A 25173-nucleotide genomic window follows, 5' to 3' on the forward strand; every position below is an offset into this window, starting at 1 on the left:
TGTCAATCATGTTTAATGTTATGTCTTTACAGTTTGTTGTTACTCTCAGGTAAGACATGATTAGGCTGTGCTGTTAGGCTGCTCTACGCTGCACACACTCAAAATGAAGTTCACTTCCGAATTGTTTATTCGTGCACATTGTATCTTATGCTTGATATTGTTCGTGTATTTTAGATAACATTGGTTTCAGATCATTGCTTCACTTCTACGTATTTATGATACAAAAGAGAATTATTACAATTAGCTTAGTAAAATTATTATTACTTCTTTGTTCTCTGAATTTGTTTAGGTTTTGTAATAATTCATAATACTTTCTTTCAGTGCCATGCAGTGGGAATTTTACTGAGCGGAGAGGTACTATTCTTTCACCAGGTTACCCTGAACCTTATGGTAACAGCTTGAATTGTGTGTGGAAAATCATAGTGACTGAGGGATCAGGTATTCAGGCAAGTCAATATTCTGTCAAGCATGGAATATTAAGTACTTTGTTGTTCAGTTTAAAAAGTAAATGTTTATTTCTCTAGAAGTGTCAGAAATAGCAACCAGTAAGATCATTTTTGGGGTACTTGAAATATTTGTGCTTTGTTTTTCTCAGTATTGTTCTTTGGTTAAGTTTATTCTATGTTACTTTATTTTTACATGGGGGTATGAATGAGAAATGGTTAACAAGCAGTTTTTTCTTTTAACTGTGTAGAATATTGAAAGCAGGTCCTGATCCTTCAATCTGGTATGCAAATGCCAACCCTTTCTATCTGCTAGGATATCACTGAGGCACTTGAGAGGTCTGCAACTGTCTTGATTATCTGCTCATTTACACTTTGCATAATTATTTGTAATCATGAAACATATGTGCAAAGTCCTTCTTACTGAACTAATGTCATGTTTTCTAAAAGTTAAGACAACTTAAAAAGTGAATGTTAATGTTTTATTTACATTTGTTTCACTCAGGTGTTTTTGTTTGGATCTGCTTATTTATATTTTCTTTGGGGCGTGTTCTCTTTTTATTTTGTTGTTTCTAGAACATTTGAAAATACATATGGCGAGTTGTTTTAAAAAGTGCTGTGGTGGTGTTTTACAGATCCAGGTCATCAGCTTTGCCACTGAACATAATTGGGACTCTCTTGAAATATACGATGGTGGAGATATGACAGCACCACGTCTTGGGAGCTTTTCAGGTGAGGATATGCTGTGATTTAAACATCCAGATCTATATATAGGTGTGTGAGAGAACACATCTTTGTTTGCTCACACATATACACAAGGAGTATATTTGTATTGCATCTTTCATTATATCATTATGAAATGTTCTCATTTTGGGGATTACATTTCAGGTGCTCTAAACACGTCCATATTCAAATTCAAAGAGAGATTTTCAGAAGAAAATATGATACTAAAGTGTTTAACTTTCATTAGTGGGATTTAGGTGATAATACTTTCAAACAAATTTCTTTCATTTATCTTACCTACCCCTCCCATAGAGAAGACATAGCGATATAAATTGGTACTGACATTCAAGGAGCTTCCTTTGATAGCTTTGACTTAATTTATCCTTTTTAGCCTCCCTTGCTCAGGAAAAAGATGAAGCATTCAGTATTCATCCAAACTCATCAGACCTCAGACAACAAAACAAATTACTACAACTGGGAAGTAACAAACCATGTAATTTGTTGTTTCACATGTACATCAAGCATATATAGTTTTACTCCTTTCTTATAAGACAATTTTTATAAAAAGTGCATGTTCTATAAACCAAACCAAGAGAAAGGTAGTGTGGCCAGCAGGACCAGGGAGGTCATAGTGCCCCTGTACTCGGCACTGGTGAGGTCGCACCTCGAGTCCTGTGTTCAGTTTTGGGCCCCTCACTACAAGAAAGACATTGAGGTGCTGGGGTGTGTCCAGAGAAGGGCAATGAAGTTGGTGAAGGGTCTAGAGCACAAGTCTTACAAGGAGCAGCTGAGGGAGCTGGGGTTGTTTAGCCTGGAGAAGAGGAGGCTGAGGGGAGACCGTAGTGCTCTCTACAACTACCTGAAAGGACATTGTAGCGAGGTGGGGGTTGGTCTCTTCTCCCTAGTAACGAGTGATAGGACGAGGGGAAACGGCCTCAAGCTGTGCCAGGGTAGGTTTAGGCTGGATATTAGGAAAAACTTCTTCACTGAAAGGGTAGGCAGGCACTGGAACAGGCTGCCCAGGGAAGTGGTTGAGTCCCCATCCCTGGAGGTATTTCAAAGATGGGTAGACGTGGTGCTTAGGGACATGGTTTAGTGGTGGACTTGGCAGTGCTAGGTTAACGATTGGACTCGAAGACCTTAAGGGTCTTTTCCAACCTTAATGATTCTATGATTCTATGATTCTAAGTCATCTATAATATCCTAGGTTCATGAACTCTGTCACAAGCCTGATCTGATTCTGGTGTAGCTAAAGCCATTTGTGGAATTTTGCCTCTCTGGTGACTTCATGAACTTTTAAAGTATAGATGTATATTGGATTATGTAAGAAAATGAATGATCAACTGAAAAAATTAACTCCATATTATTTATTTGGATAATGAATTAAATAATTGTGAAGTTGCACCTCAAAATTTACATATTAAAATGTGTTGTGGGTTAACCCTAGTAGGCAGCTCAGCCCCACCCAGCCACTTGCTCACTCCCACACAATGGGATGGGGGAGAAAATTGGAAGGGTAAAAATGAGACAACTTGTGGGTTGAGATATAAAAGGTAAAGCAAAAACTGCACGTGCAAGCAAAGCAAAACAAGGAAGTAATTCACTGCTTGGCATTGGTAGGCAGATGTTAAGCCATCTCCAAGACAGCAGGGCTCCATCACACATAATGGTTGCTTGGGAAGAGAAATGCCATAACTGCCAATATTGCCGCCTTCCTCTTTTGTCCCCCAGCTTTTATTGCTGAGCATGACGTCATATGGTATGGGATACCCCTTTGGTCAGTTGGGGTCAGCTGTCCCAGCTGTGTCCCCTCCCAACTTCTTGTGCACCCCCAGCCTGCTCGCTGGTGGGGTGGGGTGAGAAGCAGAAAAGGCCTTCACTCTGTGTAAGCACTGCTCAGCAGTAACAAAAACATCCCTGTGTTATCAACACTGTTTTGGCCACAGATCCAAAACACTGCGCCATGCGAGCTGTGACAAAGAAAACTAAATCTATTCCAGCCAGAACCAGCACAGACTGTTATTTCCAGTGGGCAATATCTGTTTCCTTATATTTTCAGTTGTCTTTAGTTCAAAAGGTTGAAAACTGTCCTCTAGAAGCTTGCACTTCTGTTAAGACTTGCCTGATGGCTTAAATTAAAACTCCATTTATGACTAGAATAAAAGAAAAATTTTTTCTCATTGAAACTTCCAGTGCTTTGTAATGATAGGATATTTGGTATAAGATTGATTTCTGTTATATGTATATGCAGGGATGCTTGCAGAAATGGCTGGATATTATGTTGCAATCAAATACTGAAGTCACAGCAAAGTGTGATATACTTATCACACTTATACTTATCCCGGCTGTGTCCTCTCCCAACTCCTTGCCCACTCCCAGCCTACTCACTGGTGGGGTGGTGTGAGAAGCAAAGAAGGCCTTGACACTGTGTAAGCACTGCTCAACTATAAAGAAAACATCCCTGTGTTATCAACACTGCTTTCATCACAAATCCAAAACATGGCACCACACCAGCTACTATGAAAAAATGTAACTCTATCCCAGCCAGACCCAGTACAAAAGGCTATAACATTTTATATTAAGGGCTAGTAACTATGCTGTATATTAAATTGGCAATAAGGAAGAAAGAAATTATGAAACGTAATCAGCTTTTGGCAAGTGAAATATATGGCAAATATATTGGACTCATTGGATGAAGAACTGATGAAATGATCTATTTAACAATATTCCATTTAACAATACTCAAGACTCAAAACACTTTCTTATTCTGTGTCACCTTGCTTTAGCTTAAAAGCTTTCCTAATTTCCAGGGAAACTGAAAAAGACACCTTTTTATATTGGAAATATTTCATTGGAGATATGGAGTAGCTCAGCTTTATTGTGGATTTATCTGTTTTGTATAATGAATGTCAGACTTAAGGTGAAGAATTATTTTGTTTATGGGAAAGACCTAATGAAGAATATTTAAACATGACATGAAATCTGGTGTTCTCAAAACTGAACCAGTATTGTGATATTGAAACTGAATTCCAGGCATAATTTCGTAAGTGGTAAAATTCAGCATTTCTCTCTTACTAAATCTTGCACAATACCATTGTCTTCTGATTCCCTGTCTGTGAATTCTCCTGTCTTCTAAATAAGCATTCAAGATGCACAGATGTACAATTAATTACCAAGAACTTACTAAACTGTGCTGCTACACTATGTCACAGAGTTGATTTGGAAAGATGAATTCACTGGAGTCTGTTTCTTAAGGAAGACTTTACAAAGACTGATAACTATACCATTTCCTTGTGTCAGGGCACAGCAGGGGCTGGCTACTCCCTGGGGTTGGGATGATAGGAGCGATGGGGGCTCTCGGGAGTGGCAAGGCAGGGCCTGGCAGCTGGGCCCTGTCTCACCACCCCAGCCAGGAGCAAGGCAGCTGGGGAGCACCGGGGCAGCCCCAGTCCCAAGCATTAGGCATCTCTCTGGGGACCGGGATGGCCTGGGCCCAGGCTGGGACATGGGCCCATCAGTGGGCCCAACTTGGTGGGGCCCATGACTGGGCAGGACAGCGTTGTGGGGAGCTAGAGACTGGCCCTGCTGCGGCATCACTGGGTCAGGGGCAGACAGCCTCCGGGAGTGAAATGGGGTCCTGGGCCATGGGCAGGGTGGGGGCAGGCCCCAGGGGGCTGAGCAGGGCCAGTAAGGACTGTCTGCTAGAGCAATCTGGGCCCTTGCACATTGTCTTGTCCTTTTTGGATTAATCCTGTGGGTCATCTTTGATCAGTGAACGGCAGAAATATCAGGGCATTTTTTTTCTTTTTATGCTATAATAATGCTTGTGACGTGAGGATGTTATTTTAGGGGAAAGTGATAGCGGCTTCATAAACAAAGCTATAACAAAAATCCTGAGACCATGTGTTAACAGACATAAAATATCTTATGCTGCTGTCTTCCTGCTGGCAGAATACATGAATTTTTGTACAGCCATCTTGGAAAGAAGCTGCTGTGGATAGGACTGATATGTTGAATGCCAAGAGGGATTGCCTCCAAGCGTGCTCTTGTGGCATGCAACGGAATAGTGAACCAGTTAGTTTCCTGTGCCTAATATTGACAGATGATGCCTTTTGGTGGACAAACTGATTCTTTTCAAGACCAAGTTTTTCCAGATGATGCTAGACAGTGTTGAGAGACGTTCAGAGTAATTGGAAAACTATGAATTATTTTTGCTTTCAATATTACTCATTCATCAAAGTAGTACTTGTGACTCATGAGGAAATACAAATAACATTACCTTTAAAAGACAACCATCAAAATGATTTCTCAGTCTTTTACAACAGTTGCTGTACCATTTACAGAATATATGTACGTATAGCAGATTTTTGATTAATGAATGAAGCTTAGTTGCTTTACCAAATGCTTGAATGAAACAGGATCATTAATGAGAGACAGAGTTAATTCTTTTAATGTTATTATTGGTCTATTTTATGATGAGTAGACATGTTTCCAAGTTTACATAATAAAGTTATACCTGGAATATTTTAATAAAATTAAGGGACTGTTTGCACAGATCTGAATTCTCTCAGTTGGGAAGGTCACAGTTTTTACAAACAAGATAGAATTTTACTTGCTATATTGAGAATTTTACTTGCTATAAAGCCACAACTGGAATTGATTTTTCGCCTGCAAAGGAACTATAATTCATTTTCCATTTGGAACAGTAATGTCCCTGGTTTTCAATAGCCATCCTGCTTTCCAAAAGGAGATGAATTTATTTAAAAATATGATGTTAAAGAAAAAATGAGTTTCATTAAATGATAATCACGTTATATGCATGTTAATTTTACGAAGTGTCTGATCTTCCATGCTTTTCCTTAACAGGTGTAGTCTCATATTTTGGACTTCCTCAATCCAATATGGGCATCTTCCTTCCAAGAATATTTTTCTCTTCTAAAGCCTGCATTTATTATAAGACTACAAAATTGTCCACTGAATTTAGAGATACTCTGTTCTTATAGCTCAATAATGGCAGTTCCTACATGAAGCCTGTCCATTAAGCCAAAAATGCAAAAAGACTTATAAAACTTGGATAACTGTCAAGCATCCCACAAGTATTTGTAAATATGCTGTGCTGCCAATTGTGTCACAGAATGGAATTATGAGAGCGTGGAAATTCCTTGGATGAAAGGGCAGAAAGGCGTTCATCAGTATGCCAAAATGAAGTCTGTCCTGGACTCCTTAGTGAAGGCTATAGACATAGTAGCTGAGTGAGAGGATATTCTTGAAAAACATGTTGCTTTTTTCCTGAGAATACTGAATCTGAACTTAAGTGAGAGGTCATTTTACTTAATACACAGAAATGAATAAAAAAGTGGAAACAAGTCAAAAAAGCAGTAGTATTTTAGAACTGGCAGTTTGGGACTGGTGCTTCACTTGATTATGGTATTTTCAAACTGAAAAAAAATTGAGACAAATATAGCTACAGCTCAATCTAAAATTGGAAATGCAGATAACACCGGACATTTTTTACATATGTATATGTACTTAAATGTATGTATATATGCATATAGACATATACACAGAGAATATACAAATACAGTAGTCACTGAGGTTGACATCTGGAGAATCTATTCTTATGATAATAGTTAAATTAGAAAGAAATTAGTAAGAATGTGATCCATGCTCTGTGTTTGTGCTAACCCAAGAAATGCCTAAAATGACCGTTAATCTCCATTCTTGGTCTAGAAATTTCTTAGATACCTAGACAGCCTTTCGCACATGCAGCATAGTGTTCATCTCCAGAATGAGATATATTGCTCTTGGTTGTCATTGCTAACGCTTGAAAGGGGTAGTGGACATAATTTTCTGCTATAATATCATAATTAAACAATAATTTCAGTAGAAAACTTGTCCTCATTCCCTTGTCAGCCTTTAAGGAGGCAAACACACTTACTGCCTCCTAGGAGAGTTCCCTATTATCCAGACTACAGATTCTCAATCAAGAGCTTAAAAAGTCAGTCAGACGCCGGTATCCTAACGTGGTATCCATCTATATGAATGTTAGATGTCTACCATGGAGATACCTACACCTAAGATATTATTTATGAAATCTGCTCTAGCCCTTTAAGTACTGTTCCTCACTATTGATGATAAAGGAAGTCCAAAACAACTAGGACACTGTGGACACTACATCTGGTCACCACACTAAAATGTATCTTCCATGCTTTGTATACCCAGTTCTAGAAGAAGCAGGTGCTGGCAAGTGATCAATAAAATTTCAGTTAGATCATAGAATCATACAACAGCCCAGGTTGGAAGGGACCTCAATAGATCATCTAGTCCAACCTTTTGTGGGAAAGGGAGCCTAGATGAGATTGTCCAGCAATCTGTCCAATCGCATCTTGAAAACCTCCACTGATGGGGACTCTACCACATTCCTGGGGAGGTTGTTCCAGTGACTGATTGTTCTCACTGTAAAAAAATTCTTTCTAATGTTGAGATGAAACCTCTCTCAGTGCAACTTGGACCTGTTGCTCCTTGTCTTCTCCATGTGGGTCCCTGAGAAGAGAGAGCCTCCATCCTCTTTGTAGCCACCCTTTAAGTACTGGAATACTGTGATAAAGTCCCCCTCTAAGCCTTCTCTTCTCCAGAGAGAAGAGACCTAACTCCTTCAGCCTTTCCAAACAGGGCAGTTTCTCCAGCCCTTTGATCATCTTCATGGCCCCCCTTTGGACCCTCTCCCATCTGTCCATGTCTTTCTTGAATTGTGGGGACCAGAACGGGACACTACTCCATGTGCAGCCTGACAAGTGCTGAGTAGAGTGGGATGATCACGTCTCTATCTCTGCTAGTAATGCCCCTCTGGATGCAGCCCAGGAACATCTTTGCCTTCATTGCTGCCGAGGTTCTCTGCTGACACATGTTCAGCTTGTTGTCCACTAGGACCCCCAGGTCCCTTTCAGCAAGGCTGCTCTCCAGCCACACAGATCCTAGACTGTACTATGCTCTTTGCTTATTCTGACCCAGGTGCAGGACTTTGCACTTGTCTTTGTTAAACTTCATACTGTTCTTGCTCGTCATTCTTTCAACCTGTCCAGGTCTTTCTGTAAGATGGCTGACATGTCAGCCTCACCACCCAGTTTACTGTCATAAGCTAACTTGGTGAAGGTGCTTTCAATCCCACCATCTGGATCATTTATGAAGATGTTGAAACAGTGTGGGGACCAGTATTGATCCCTGGGGGACCTCGCTTGTGACAGGCTGCCAGCCTGAACTATTCCATTGAATGTGGCAATTATGAGAATTAAAAACTCTAGCCTCATTTATTTCTCACAGTACAATAGGATATAATTCCTCATCTTACTGAATATCACCCTCTAAGGAAGTAAAAGACTGGTTTAAATGCTAGCAGATACTACAAAGGAACAGAACTGCCAGAAGAGCAATTTTATTCAATGAAGAGTATAATCATTCTGAGTCAACATCCTCATTCTTACAGAACAGACACCTTAAACATCGTTAAATACATTTCAAATTCCATATGGCTACTGTGAAAAGTCCTCCCTCCAGGAAGATGTTTCACTATTTTCTCTATTCCATGGTTAGTACTGTGTGATGTGAATGCTCTGCACTGTCTGTGAATTTCCATACTTGGAGCTTCCATGTTAGACAGTAAAACCTTCCTTGTCATCTTATAGCTCCTTAACATTTATATCAAGATTTTGCTTAATACAGTTTTAGATTTAAAAGTATTTACCATTTCCTAGTTTAGACTGTAGACTTATGAAGATAATTCTTTCCAGCATTTCTTTTTAAGCCAAAGTTTCAAGCTCATGTCTAGGCTGCTCACAGTTACTATAGAAACAGCAAATGCCCCACAGGAAATAAAAATATTTTTTATGCAGCCACTGTTGAAGTTCATTAGCTACTTGATACTGTCTTTGAGGGTATCATAGAAAATGATGCAATTTTTAGCCTCAGTAAAGCCTTCCAGCTTTAGACTGTAGAATGTGAGTTAGACAGTAGTCATGTGGTAACAAAGAAAACGTTGTGTCAGACTTAGCAATGCTAGTGGCAAATGTGTCAAGGGTTAGTGATAAGCTTCTTGTGTAGCACACACTGAAGTCAGTGGCACACAATTTTATTATAGCTATTTGAATTAGATAAAGCTAGTATGTCTTTTTTCTATGTGTTGCATCTACTTCTTCATTTCCTGTCATACCCTCAGAATTAAGATAAGTGGTTGAAATATTATTGTGGGAAGAAGGTGTGGAGTGGACACGGAGAAAAAATCTGGATGGCTCTGTTCTGTACTGCGGGTTTTTTATATATGTGGAAAAAAGTCAAATGGCAGTTGAGCTTGATCTCATAATCAAATCCTTTACTTACGTGATTTTTTTGTTGTTGTTTACACCTCTTTTTTCTATCCAAGTCAGTAAAGTTTCATCTGAACATGATGGGATCTTGTTTGATTGTACTTATACAGCCTCTTAGTATCATGACTTGTAATCAAAATTTTCTTGCAGCTTCAGGAGAAAACAAAGCAGAACATTGCAGAATGTTTGTCTCACATAATGAGAAGAAAATGAGCCTGTCTGATTCAGTCTTGGTTATGTCTTTTCAATATAAACTCTGATATATCAGCATGCTACAGTTTATTCCATAACTTTTGTTTTTCCAGGTACAACTGTGCCAGCATTGTTGAATAGCACCTCCAATCAACTTTACCTGCATTTTCACTCTGACATTAGTGTTGCAGCAGCTGGTTTTCACCTGGAATACAAAAGTAAGACTGCTTGCTTTTTGAAACTTTCTCAGGAAAAAGCATGTGTATGGAAAGGGAAAGAAAGGGCTTATATTCTTTTGTTGGTTTGTTTGTTTGTTTGTTTTTTTCTTCCCTGACTATGAAAGTCTACTTGGCATGAACCTGATATAATTGATATCTATTAAACTGAAATTTTAAATGAAGCAACATTTGAAATTGCTGAAAACCAGCTTTCACAAATTAGCAGCATATAACAAATCAACCTGGCAATTCAGAGCAACATTTTAAAAATGTGGGTTTTAATTATGCTGTGGGGTTTTTTTCAACTTATTTCAGCTTAGTTCTGAAATTTAGGTAAACAAGTTCTGAAATTTAGGTAACAAAAAAAAGTAAGAGTTAGTTTCACTGCATGGAAATAGAAGAAAATAGAACAGATAACACATTTTTTTCTTGTATTAATATATATTACTTATTTATATTTATATATAAATAATTATCAATTTAAATATATAAATAAATATATTAAAATACATTAAAATAAATATATATTTATTTTTATATGTTATTAATATATATTTATACTTGTATATATTTATTCCTTGCTGTTCTTTCCTTTCCTTCAAGTTCTTTTCCCTCAACAAATTGCTGTAATTGCAAAAAAGAACATTATAATCCCAAAGCTACAAGAAAACACTTCAGTTATCTTGGTAAATCACTGCTGGTATGAGCAGAATAACCCAAGAAGGTTAATGGCAAATTCTGCAATATATCAACTTTTTATATGTTTCATGAGCAGCTTGGTTCTAAAATACAAAGGTTTGGTATTATAAACATTAATGGATTACCTCACATAATAATTTTTAATTGAAACAAACTTGCATGCTTGTATTATTACCTCTCTCAAAAATTCAAATACTATAAAATATAGTAAATTCAGCACATGTTCTTGCGTAGTATTTCTTTTAACTCGAAATAGTTATCGATAAGAATATTCTAGTCTTTAAAAAAATAATGTGATGGTGAGTTAACAATCTGATGAATGCTTTGATGAAGGTCACAAAGTAAATCCTCTTTAATTTTTGAATGTGAATGTGTTCTATTTTCTTACAAAGGGCATTCAAGAATTTTCTTGAAAATGGAATTTGGTTACATGCATTGCAATATTAATGTCTAAAAATGTTAATATTGGTATTCATCTTTTTAAGAAGTACACATAAGTAAATAATAAACTTACTTATTTATGATCTTTAATAAGCTCTATTTAGGATTGAGATTAAAAATTGTATAAAATATCGATATGTACAGAATTTTGAAAGACCAGATTTTCAGCTCATAACAAATATTTTAAAGTAAACATAATCCACGAGATGATAGTCTTATGTTTTCATTTACTTTCCTGTTTATTCCAAGCATTTATATGCAAGCATGTTGTAGGTTTTTTTTAATATAATCATTCTAATGGTGATGTAGAATGAGAATATGACTATTACTTCTGCAGGACTTTTTTTAGAATGTACTATTTTGACAAAGTTATCTTTTTTTGTCTGGGGAACCATCCTCCCCAATTGGTCAGCCTGTTTTCCTCCCCAAACCTTTCCTCTTAATCTGTAGTGATACTATAATTTCATATTAAGTGTAAAGAAGTACAAATTTATTCTAGGAAGTTGCTGTACAATGGACATTTTGAGGTTCAATTTTTATCTTTTACTGTATCAGTTTTATTATCCCTGTGAGTCCTGAAAGAAATGCGTTCTGTTAACAAGTAAAAAGTGTTTGGGATCATGCAAGGTCTCTTGGATTTATGTTTTTGTTTGTCTCCTAATTGCCAGTCCCACAACTGTGCTCTGTTAAAGCATCTATTGCCTTCAGTGGTTCCAATATTTCAATGCGAGGGTTTTTCAGAAGTGCAACTCAGTACAGGTCAAGGTAGCAACATTCAGCATTCAGAGCTTAGTTAACTATTCTGTTGATAGTCTGACAGGAAAGAATAATTTGCTTTCTTATGTGGCTACGTGGTCTCTGCAGGGCTAGCAGGAGTACAGTACCTCTGTGTGTGTCTCTGAATACAGAAACTGAGCAAATCCCCACAGCGAGAATTTACTATTTTATACTGAGCAGTCACCTTTTTAGCTCAAGAAAGAAGCAGAGAAGGAAGTACTTTTCTGTGTAAAAAGATGCAGGTATTGCTAGTGCTTCAGAATTCATAATCAAACACAATAAAAACATAATCATTCAGTCACCTAATGTTTGAAGCAGCATTGGAAAAATAAATACCCTTGGTTCAGAAGTCAATCTAAAATTTGGAATAAAAATGTCCTTTTATTGAGGGGTTGTCCTACTAAAGCAAACACAAAAATATTTGATGTCTGGGAAAAAACATTCAACATGAAATGCTATGTTAGAACATCAGGTACTTTTGATAAAAGCAAAGGAAAAGGAGGGCTAGATTCATAGTCTTTCTAAATAAAATGCTTTGCAGCTGTAACATTCAGCTACAGTATAAGAGGCCTCAGTTCAATTCTTTCATCTTCTTGCAGGAATTTGAATGTCTGAGCAGTCACAGTAGGGGTCCTCAATATCTACTTTTAAGGCTATTCTACTTGATAAGACTAACTAAGCAGCTGTAGCAGGATTTGTATCAGCATTCTAATTACCAGGAAAAATGGTCAATCATTCAATTTCAGCTTATATTTAAACATTTTGTAAAATGTAGTAAAGCACTAAGATAAGTTATATAAAGAATATGCCACTGTTGTGAGGCCAGAAAGCTATGCTTGATGTGTCCATTTTGAGGACAGAGCTGGACTTGGATGTATATAGGATGTAGGCAATTGGTCATGATACTTAAGTGGATATGGGTTTCAGTTCTTGTTCAAATATGCGTTTTAAAAGTTTTTAGAATGGAATTGTAGAAGAGAGCTCAAGAGTTTGTGTCCTTTGCTGAAATTCTCTGTATACCTCCATGATAAAGGAATTCCTCTGAGTGGCAGCAATGTGGGTTCAAATCATTGCAGGTAACAAAGACCTTCTCTCTTACTTTCTGCAAGGTGTCAGTAGCTGCTTTGCAGGAATCCACTTGGTTGTCTTCTTTCACTTTGTGTTTGCTAAGGACAGAGGAAAAACAATGGATACTGGACTCTTCAGTTAGAAGGGCCTTTTCCCCTGCTCATTGATTCTGCTCTTTGTTGTAGCACTTCTCTTTTATTTTATGTAGTCACAACAAAAGGAAATTCAGTGATGTACAGAAAAAAATAGTATTTCAAAGATGAACGACAGATTTCCAGAAAGATTTATGTAACATCCCTTTCATTTCCTGATCAGAAAGCAAGCTGAGGGGACACACTGGATTAGAGAGAGGAAGAGAGAGCACAAAATTGCTGGGAAATGTTGTTGATAAGTAAGAGCTAGTATCAGTATAGAATAATTTAAAAAAAACAACAAAATTATGCCAGTTATATAACCAGAAAATATGTTGCTCCGTTTTGTAAAAGAAAAGAAAAAGAAATAATAATAAATGACAATAATATAATCATGCAAGCAAACCAGAATTAATATGTATTTATGTATTTTAAAAATCTCCAGCATAGCACTTCAGCAATGTAGATGCAGAGGATTAACTATTTAATGGTGTTTTACCTATGGATAGACAGAAAGTTCATAGAGAAGAAAGACTCCAAAAAATAAATTTTAGCTAGTCCTCAGAGAACAAAAATTGGTGGGCACACTTTTTATTTCATTTTCAACTAGGTTGTTCTGTTCTCCTTTAAAGTATTTTGCTATAGAAATTTGGTGTGTCTTCTGTGACCCTGATTAAAAATTAATAATGTTTCTATTGGAAGTATTTAATTTGTAGCTATGCTTATTTTAGTATTTGAGTAATGCTTTTATGAATCCAAATGAAATTCTATATAGTTCCTGCTCTTTTGTGAAAGGGAAATGGCTTTGTTTATTAAGTTGTTTTCCTGAGCAATCAGTTGCTGTCAGTCAAAACTAATAATAAAAATTCACAGTTTTTCTGATTTTTCATTGTATTTCAGGGAAATCCACAGAGATCATGACTTAATTTTATTTTCTGTAACAATAAACCAAAATACCAAACTTCATAGCCACCTACATCCCTCATGGTATAGAGTCTTAGAATTCTTTTCTCCTGCTACATGTACATAGTTCCCAGTTAGCATTAATAAAAATTATACGTATGCATCAAAAGACACTGGATCCTTTAACGTAGTTTTAGATATAAGTATTTTGGAAAGAGAAAAAGCTATCTGTCTTTGAAACTGAGAAAGCTGTAGTGCTTTTCATATGGCAAAAATTTTGCAAGTCCTCTTTTCACATTCCACATTGTATTGCTTTTTTTTTTTTTTTTTTTCTTTCTTTCTTTTAATTTGGGAACCAGGCTTAGTGCTTAATCCTAAAACATTGCTTAAATTATTATATAAAAATTATTAAATAAAAAATTATTTAAGTAAATGAGCTTTGTTTTAAATCTTTTCAGGATGAATAGAAAATATTACATGAACAGGAAGTGCAATTAAAGTTGCTGTGTATTCATTGTGCCTTGATTAACAAGAATCATGAATTATTAGAATTAAAACCACTAAAATGCTTCCTATGCAAATGCCCAGTAGGTAAGAAAGTGTTAGCCCTGGAACAGTGAAGGGATGGCCTTACACTTTAATATAATTTCTTCTCTAGTGAGAAGACCTTTAGGAATTACAGGGAAGACAATTAGCTTTCCAACTATAGATATTACCAGAAAAATGTCAATTCACAATAAGAAGCTGCTGATCACTTCAAGTCCAAATAACTTCAGACCTTGCATCAGAAAAATTTTATTCTGGTCATAATATAATTGTAAGTATTGTTGAGAGCCACTGTGTGGCATTGTTTCGTGTTATTTCAGAAGGGTTGTAGGTGTTAAACTGGTTGCAGTAACCTATGATGAGAAACAAAGCAGTAAAAATATGCAACAGATAACTGTAGAAAAGACAGTAATTAATAATTTAAACTAATCCTTCATATGCATGTTTTCCCCCCCCCCCAAACTGTGGTAGAATAAATAACATAATTATTTTCATAGCCACCAGCAAGTCCAATCAAAATGTGCTTTGTTGCATTTCTAATGTGTGCAACAGTAAGAAGAATAAATATTCCTGATATTTGATTGAATTCCTTTTAATCTTAATGAACAAAGGAAACAACTATCCAAATGGTATGGTTTAGAAATCTGCTTGTTTAATTCAATTGCATTTGTAGGAACTGATATTTCAAGCTTGGTCTTAAAATCTCATCTATTAATTCAGTAGTAGTCTCAATATTTTCTTTAATATACAAACAAATAAAAAAAAGGCTGGAAATAATGAGTGTTTGCTCATACAACATGCTGCTCGAACCTCTCAGTTGAAGTCAGGTTTGTTTTACTAAGAACTGAACATATGATGAATATAGACATGTAGGCTTAGGCCACAAATGTCGGTATGTGTGAATATATCCAAATGTAGCGAATAGAAATAAAATATTTCAGTAAAAACCCTGTTTTATGCAATCAATGTCTTAATAATATCATCTAGCCTTATTACCTTGAATTAGGATATATGGCACAATTCAACATCATTCTTTTTGTAAGCTTTTGGTTTACCACTATAGCAAGGTAATGTAATATATGTGAGAACATAAGCTTACTTTTATTTACTGTCTCCTTTTCTGAAGCTTCTCTATTACATGTTTTCAAGTGCTAAAGGCTCGCAGGAGCTGAAATAATGGATTCACTGGTAAGGGGACTAGAGAACAATGACTATCTTTTGTAGTACTTCTCTATCATAAAGATCTCTAATAAATTCAAAGATAAAAGTCAGACTAGTAGAGAAGAAAATGTATTCTTCTAAGTAGCATACTGGTTTTTTGTAGGTCCAGATTAAGATCCTTCATGCAATTTGATCTTTAATGGAGCTCTTCAGTGCAGGAATCTTTTCTTTTTCCCTGTACTAAAGCAGGTGTGAATCATAAATATGCCATTTTTAATTTAGCAGGTCCTGATCCTGTCAGTATGTCTATACAACTTACTAGCTGTTGACATGAATCTGACCCCTCTTGCAGTAATTCATTGAGATAAATGTATTTTCTAGGCTGGTGTCTGAAGCATGAAGTTTTGGAAGGTATGGCTTGGGTTTTGATATACACCATCATCAAAATGGAAAGAACAATTCACTCCAGCTTGATGTTTGTAATATAATAAAGAACAATATGTTTCAGTTAGCCGCATAGGGGTGGGAGGGAGGAATTAAAAAAAGAAAGCCTGATGACTTTTGGTCAAGCTGTCAAGAAATTCTTGTGTTGTTCAGTTTGCAGCTTTCTGAAATAGACACTAATGGGCATTCACATTGTCAGATATGCCAGCAAGGATTTTCTTTTTGCCAGCAATGGCAGTGATGTTTGGACAGAATTTAAGGTAATTGTAGGCATGTATATAATTATGGAAGTGAGGCATGTTTGTCTTATGCCACAGCAGAGCCAAGAAAGTATTTAGCAGGCAGTAAGTGGAAGAAGGTCAGGAAGAGGGTTATCATTCTTGACATTGATGTGTTCTCTCTTGTACTGCATAGCAGAAGCTGAGCTCTGAAGAGCATGCACTAAGCAATCCTTGTCCTTTTTTGATTGCTTGGACTTGACATCTAACATGTTTTCCCTTTATTACTGACTGTTCACATACAATCTAGTTTAATGTATTTAAGATTCTCTGAATATTTAAGAAGTTCTCTAGTTTGTCCCCGAATACCAGAATTTGTTTGCTTTCTCTCAAGCATTCTTTAGATTTTTGGATCAGTGCTAACTAAATTAGTTATCTAACTAAACTAAGCTAGTATTATGCAATGATTAGAATGATGATGGTGAGGATAATATTTGACTCTGTTTCCAACTTTCTCTTTCCTTTCGGGCAGGTAATATTGCTTCTTAAAGTCAGGTATATCAAATAAAGTCGGTTATGAGTGTGTTTTGCATAGTGTTTTGTGACATTCTGATAGAATATTCTATATTATAAGTCATATTATCAAACCAAAGAACTAGTATATACAAGGTACTATACAAAGTATAAGCAGCTAGCAGAAAGAAAAAGTTTTTACCAGGTTATTAGAATCTGTTAAAGATAAAATACGTGGTGTAATACTGTATCTAACAGTTGCACAGAAAATGAGTTTGAAGATTTTCTTTTGATCATAGTCTATTTTAGTTCTGTATGCTATTTAACTAATGATAGAAAGAGCTATAGTACAAGCATATTACTAGTGCAGTCACTATTATAAAAACTGTCATAAAACTGCTTCTGTGACTCAGAAAAAAAACGCAAAAGTAACTTTATTCATACAGATCTAAGACTGCAGGCCTGTTACGCTCAACATACAGGAATGCTGAGTTCAACCAAAATGCAAATTTCTTGAAGACAGGAAGTGAACCTCAAATTTATATTCACAGAATTCAGCAAGTACATTGCTATCTATAAGCAATTTAGTCACAGTGTCTTTGTTAGATGCTTATTTATTTAATAATGGTGAGTTTGGAACAGATCTTTTTAAATTTTATTTCCTATTCAAGGGTAAGGAAATGCAGAAATAAGGCTTGGTTTGCTTAAGTTGTGTCTGAACACTGGATTCTCAAATTAGTAAACAATAGTCTATATATTGTAGCTTGAATTCTTGAAATAAGATGTTACCCTTCACTTAATGCTGGATCAAACAGAGAGTTTGTGTGGTTGCAGATCACAGCTATTTAGTATCTGTACTCAAAGAAATTTTCCAGACATGGATACATTTATGGTATTGCGGAATACAGAGTGGTTGACCAAAAGAGTGATACTAGGAAACTGCAACAGAACCAAAACCATTGAAGTTAATCATGATATCCTTGTGCCTATTTGGAACATTACAGTTCCACATAATGACCACACATGAAGTCCCTAGTGGTGACATGAAGTCACCATAACATCATTTGAAAGTTGATGATATTGGTAGAACACCAAAATTTGTAAATTCTGTGGTAGAAATTGCTGAAAATCTTTAAAGTACATTTAGATATTTTCCTAAATTATACATTGCAGTGCACAAAGGAACTACTTCAGGGAGATCCTGTAGCTTGCAACTGTGAAATAATTCTTTATGTGCTAATTAGAAAATATTTATTTTAATAACTCTTGCATTAGTTATTATGAAGACTGCACTTCATACCTTGATAGTTGTCACTCAGCATTAGAATAGCTTGCCATTATCACTGTTCATTCCTGAAAAAAAGTGAAATGTAGTAAGACTCAAGGGCACAGGACATAGAAAGAACATACAGGATTATGGAAGATATTTCCAGGGGAAAAAAAAAAAAAAAAAGGCTTGGCAATCACCATTTCAGGTGAAAGTATAAAAGCTATTTCAAACTTCTGTGTACTTCATTAGGAAGAATATATTTACTTCAACTAAAGCTTGAGCTGCAAAAAACTGTCTGGAAGTGGGTGAAGTGGGAAACACAAAGTTCTTATGTGTGTATTTAAGATTTGTAAGGTATTTATACCTGAGTGATGAAAAGTAGATACATAAAGGTTTAGGGCATAAAGTTAAAACCCTGTCTGTATCAAAATGTGCAAACAGCATTATCTGAAAGAAAACTGTATTTCCGTAGAAAGACTAGGGTCTCAGTGAGGAATATCAGATATTGTTTCATGATGAACCATCTGGAACAACAGACACCAAAATGTCAGATATCAGAGTAACGCCAAATATCATGTAATTTCTGTACTAAACACTCTGTCAAGTTGAACTTACTGTCACCAAAGGGGTTAGATTTCATAAGAAGACAGTGAGAGTTGTAGCAATTAATCAGTTATTTTTTTGTACAAGTGAACTGAAGGATACACAGTATCACATTCAGGAAAGTATTATTTTTGTCTGATTTTTATAGAATTTTATGCTAATAAATTCTAAAGATCTGTTCTTATACATTGTGAAAATAAAGTTTCCATTCTGTTCTGGCTTCTACACATCATATTTTAATAAAATATAGCAGTTACATATTTATGCTTCACTAGTAACTTTCTCTCATTAGTAAATGACTTCACGATTAAGATTATACATTTTAAATCGATTTTTGACTTCAAATAAGGTTTCTGATTTTATAAGGGGAATGAGATTCTGTCATCAGACCATAAACCAACAAACTATTTCTGCTGGTCCTTCTGTTTGCAAAGAAAATCTTAAAAGCACAGAATTAGAATTTAATGTAATCAGCAGTTTCTCAACTGTCTTGTTCATTTGGAATGTTTTAGCTTAGATAGCAGAGATGATATTTAATTTTCAGTTGTACTGACTAACAATCTCCTTAGATAAGCACACAGGGAAAAAAAAGAAAAGTGATATGCACTTGGCAAAAAGCAGAAGCTAGTACTTCAGGTTGCCAAATTTAGGTGAACACATTTGAGAAATTACTAATCATGGAGACTTTGTAAAACTAATCTGTTTGCTAACACCTGGTTTTAGGTTAAGAGTACTAAATGTTGGATGTCTGAACTTCTTATAGTCAATGGAGTTGTCTAAACATAAGGAACACCCTTGGCCTTTAGCTGCTGTTCCAAAAGGCTCTACCACCTAAACTCAGTAGTTTTGCTCATCTGTTGTTGAAAAGAGAGAATATGCATAAAGTGTATTCCCTCTTTCTCTCTCCATTTCCTTCACAAGGATAAGAAAGAAAAAAAAAAAAAAAAAGAAAAAACAAAGGCTGTTTAATATACTAGAATTACCATACTGGTTGAAGACAATAAAATGGCATAGTGTGTGATAGCAATATGATGTAGTAATTGGTACAGTCACAGTATATAATCTTTGTGTCTCAATCATATCATTTGTATTCTGCAGGGCAGTTCTGAAAACTTCTGTGTTTTAAACAAAATTACAGTTTAATATTGAAATACATTTTTAATTAATGTTCTCTTAAAAAACCCAATGCTGTGGAAAGAATTCATTAGAGCAGAGAATATCAATGAAGAGCTGTTGTCCACTTATCTATGTTTTTTCGATCTTTGTGTTTACTTTTCTTAGCTGTAGGCCTTGCTGCCTGTCCAGAACCAGTAATACCTAGCAATGGGATCAAATCAGGAGACAGATATATGGTGAATGATGTTTTGTCATTTCAGTGTGAGCCAGGATATACATTACAGGTATTTCTTTCTTTCTTTTTTCTTCGAATTATACACTGTGGAATAATTGCAACAAAATGGCAATAGACTCACCCCAAACCTGTTTTAATGGAGTCTGTAGTGTGTCCATAGAGGTGATTTAAGTAGAGTCTATGTGAGTACTCCCACATTATAAAGCTATGAATGTGTAGCATGTCTGGCCCTCAGTAAAACTAGGCTGGCAAATCTTGTGTTAGACTAACATATCATCGAGCAGTAAAAACTATCAAAATGGAGAAGGAAATAACCTGGTTAAAATGTTTTCTCTAGAAAATGATTTTAGTACTATGCTTATTGAAACTGTACTGTGTTTTTCCATTTTTGGAAGTGGTTCCTCTAGGTGAAATTTTAGCCACAATGGTAGAAATACATCATGGGATTTCATATTCTGCTCAGAAATTGTAGAATTTGGTTTCTAAAGAAAATTTTATTCTTGCTAAATCTACTTTTAAATCTTTCAAGGAACTACTACAAATTAGTTCACAGATTGGGGATGTTCACTGTTCACACACTGGTTTAGTTTCCCATGGTAGACATGTTATTGAACTGCTGTTTGTAAATGTCACAGCACTATGTAAATCTAAGACTGAAAGCTTTTTAATTCCCTCATTAGTTCCTCTAATTCATTTACATATTTTCCACCACTGGTGCAATACATTGAAAACATCTGAGTTCAAAATCTTTTCAGTGATAATAGGTCCCACTCAAGACAATATAAAAGCATACCACAAGCAAAGCATCACAACTTCTGGCTCCCTATCTGATGTTTGCCAGTTCCGTGCTCCTTCAGCATATATAGGCTTATTCTTTGGTCTCAGTATTGCTTACCATTCTCCTAAAATTCAGACAGGATTCAGACTGAACATCTTAGTTCTAGGCTAGCTGTGGGAATACCTACACTTGAAAAGTCTCTCTACATAATCAGCAATATTCTTGCCTTTTCAGTCATGTATTACAGATACAGGATCAAGTCTTCAACCTAATCCATGCTCTTTGCATTTATAGTATGACTTGAAACAGCCTGTATCGAAACATCCCATATCCATAGCAAAAACGATTTTGTCATACATGTATCCTACTAATTAGAAAAGATTCAAAACTTGTGCACAGTAAAGCCTACTCTACCCATCCTGAGCGCTCGCTGCTCATTTAATGGTTCAAGGATTGCTTACAAGCCAGCTGATGGTTCATATATAAGCTACTTAAGTTTTTCTCTTTCAAGCAAAGGAAAATTTTGAAAGTACCTACTGGTTTAAAACCTTTAACTTTTGGACTTCATTAACTTTATTTTTTTCGTCTTTCCCTTACAGTATCCTTTGTAGGTAACAGTAATGTCAGTAAGAAAATGAGAGACATACAAGATTTGATATAATTTTTTTATTATACAGTCCCTTCAAAAGGACTGGCTGTCATTAAAGCTTGACTCCCAAATAGATTCTAACTTCAATTTAAAGACTGCTAATGAACCATTAACCTTTTTCTATTTCAAAGTAGCATGAAACTAAGTATATGATGAAACGCCATACTCTACAAATACATTTATATTGCTATAGCCAAGGCAAAACAACTGAAAATTGATCTTCAGTGCTATTAATTTGTTAGAATGGGGTTCTGGCATGATTCTGACCTAGGTGATATATCACAGTTCAGTAATTATCACAAGCCAGAGACTATTCCTGATAGGCAGTTCGCATCATGACACTTTGTTTTGGAGGTGAATTCAGAAGAAAAAGTTAAGGAGGTAGATATACAAAAGAATGTGCATTTGACCTCAAGGCTAGGAAACAAGCCCAAGCACTTCCGCTAGTAAAGATGTAGCTTGTATGTTCTTATAGTCCTTTTTTTGTATGCATTGAGCTAAATTTATTATTATTGATCCCTAGACTCAGGACATTCTATTTCAATGCAGAATCTATGTGGAAGTCAGCCTATAATGAACTTGGTTACACAACAATAAATATAATCATATTTTAAGAGTTGTTGGATTTAATCAAAAGTGATCTCTTTTTTGCTTCCTTAAGAATCATTCCTATTTTGAATATTTGTATGTTATAGTGAAAGGATCAGGATCTGATGGTTATGCTGGTAGGGTTGTCATATAATTGCTGTTCATATAATTGCCAATAGGTGCTTAGCACCTCATTGCTGTGATCCAGGCCACTGCTTCTGAGCTGTTAAGGCTGAAATATATATAGGCAAACATCTGATTGTTGGGTAAGCCTATGGCAGTGATCTGATAGAAAAAAGTGAAAAATTTACCCTATACTAACTGTTTCCTCTGGAGATGGAATAGCATTTAATCCAATTTATTCCATCTAAATGTCAGCTATCTAATCTGAATCAGCAGTTTAGGTTTTCATTGTGACACTAGAGATAAACAGCCACACAACTCCAAGTGCTGATTCGTACTAAGATTTTGTGTTAGGACAGGTACCTTACTCTGAAAGTACCATCTTTCTTCACTGATTAGGATATCAAAAGGTTAACATGAGTATATAACTTTAAACGCCTTAGGTTTAGTGGGGTGACTCCTACTTGTATTGCCCATCATATTGCATCATGTCTGAATTTTGCATATGAAAAAAGGTGATGATTCCATTTTTATTACATGGATTAGAAATAGATAAACCCTCAAGATACAGCATCATTGAACTTTCTGTCCATACTTAAAATAGTACTGCTGAAATATTGAGTTGAAGTGATAACAGTAGACTATGAATACTTCAGAAGTAGTTGGAATGAGTATAGGAAACCTTTTGAAGATACACATTGTTAGCCCTGAATTGATGTTTTGAATCTATTTTTATGTAGAAAAAAATCAGAAATGTGAGTTGATAAATATCATATTAGTATAAAACAATTGTATATGTGAGGAAGAGAGCTGCACATAAGAAACTGATCTGTGTTAATGCTAAACTTTAATACACCGTGTATCTCACTATCACAAAACCACACAACGTCCTTTGTCTGTATGCAGGTCTTTTCTGTAGTCCTTGAATATGACTAACTGCACTTTTGTTTTTATATTTACAGGGATTCTATAATGAAATACTTTCTTAAAATTTCATAGCATATTGTTCCTTAACTGTACTTCTTACCTCTATTTCCATACATATATACATTTAATCCTAACTGTGGAATCTGACTTATATAAAAACAAGTTTAATTATCTTGTCTAAAGTGTTAAACGAAAGACTGAATATCTAAATTCAATAGAAAAGAGTTTGAATATTTTCAAAATATTAATGAGGATTTCTATGCTGTATGGATTCTGCTGTAAGAAAGTGCATAAACATGTATGTATAGTATGCTCCTCAGACAGGACAAGTAAAAATGGCTCTAAATTAAAAAGAAGTAATAATGAAAACAAGGTTCTATGAGGCATGGTATATTTGCTATTCAACAAGTATAGATCAACATAACTGCAGATCTGGTGGTGGTTTTTTTTTTTTTTTTTTCACTCTAGCTGTGAATTTACCTTCAGTCTTTAGAGAACATATTCACAGCTAGCAATAACAATCAGGTGTGGATTAGTTTATAATTGAGACTTACCAGAAAAGTCATAGAGCTCAACCTACTACCTGGAGATGCGTAAGAAAGGTAATTGCTAGCTGTAGGATTAAGTGTCTCCCCCCAGGAGGGGACTTTAAAAGACTAAAATCAGAGTGTGCTCTTGTTGGGAAGAGGCTTGAAGCCAGAGGAATCATTTCATTTTATTTTTCAAAAGAACTTTTATAGGCCATTTTACTTTTTTTCCTGACTGTGGTAGTTAAATTATGGCTTCCCTCCGACTCACATCAGAGACATGCAATCATAGAAAACTAGGAAGAGAAAATAAAATAAAACAGGGAATATTGCATTAAGTAAATTATTCAAAACCTCATCCATTTTGCAAGTAACTAAGATGACACAATAAGTGCATGCACATTTTTCCTTTAAAATTAAAAGGTAGCTTTTAAAAACAAGGTATTTTATTCAATTGTTATCAATTTGTAGTATTTTTATAAGAAAAAGACTAATTTAATTTTTCATAATTTTAATGAAAACTGTTTTTTTTCTTTTTTTTTCCATTTTTTTTAAATGCTTCAGTTTGTCTTTCAGAAGCTGATTGTCTAAATATACTTAAGTAAATGATTGATTCTATAAAGTTTTATTCTATACAGTTCCATACAATTCTATATGAACTTTATTCAAAGTAGTGTGTGTAGTTTCTTTTTTGTAAACACACCAAATGATGCAGTCATAGTAATTTCATCAAATGGGTTTTCCTTTACTGTGGTTTACTTATTCTCTCTTTTTCTTATTTTTATGAAAATTTGATTGCTATGGAAAAATGATAGTTAAAGTCTTCATATAATAGTGATAAAATGTGCTACCTTACTAAATATTAGACTTTTAATACACTTAATAAAAATACACAAGAGATGTTAAGTGACTTGCCCAAGTTTATATATTCAAATGATTAAACCAGGAACTAAACCTTGCTCTTAATCACGTATCTCAATTTTTATATCAAACCCTTTCACTCCTTCCAGTTTATTCTGCTTTCACATTCCAACACTGAATGCATAACCTGAGTTCCTCAGAGGACAGAACTGACAAAAAAAGACTTTCATTTGCGCTACTGTTAAGTTTTCAGCTTGAACTGTTACCAGTGCAAGCAAAGCTGGGAGCATTTTGCAGTTGGTCCTGGGCAGCCACTCTGAAGTATGTGGGACTAGGCTTTGCGGGTCACTTCCAGCTACCACATGATTCTGCTTGGTTCTTGTGATGTTTCTTAAAAATAAGCAGAGTAAATTAAACATGACAGCTAAATAAAGGGGCACTTGTACTTTCATAGGTGTCTGCCAAGATGTTGCATGTATGCATTGGGTCATGTTGTGAGGTCATGTGAGAGTTCAAGGCCTGCTGGTAATTGTGGATGACTGTCTTGGCATGGTCCACATCCATACCATCTGTAGCAAGCAGATGTGGAACAAATTCCAGTCTGGGTCTGTACTACTCACTCAGAGCAATGGTTGATTCACTCCAGATTGCAGCCTGAA

The 25173-nt window shown here is 35.5% G+C and overlaps 1 protein-coding gene across 1 annotated transcript in view; it reads left to right on the forward strand.

Moving 5' to 3' along the window:
* The window catches only part of CSMD1 (CUB and Sushi multiple domains 1), a gene marked incomplete at both ends in the record, with an annotated part of 1257610 nt that overhangs the window by 1068915 nt on the left and 163522 nt on the right, over positions 1–25173 (forward strand). The window contains 4 exons of the mRNA XM_082305706.1: positions 322–446; positions 1079–1175; positions 9832–9936; positions 19992–20110. Of these exons, the coding sequence (XP_082161832.1) occupies positions 322–446; positions 1079–1175; positions 9832–9936; positions 19992–20110 (446 nt within the window). The remainder of the gene's footprint in view (positions 1–321; positions 447–1078; positions 1176–9831; positions 9937–19991; positions 20111–25173) is intronic.

This window comes from Platalea leucorodia, assembly GCF_965183815.1.
Source record: "Platalea leucorodia genome assembly, chromosome: 3".
NCBI lineage: Eukaryota > Metazoa > Chordata > Aves > Pelecaniformes > Threskiornithidae > Platalea > Platalea leucorodia.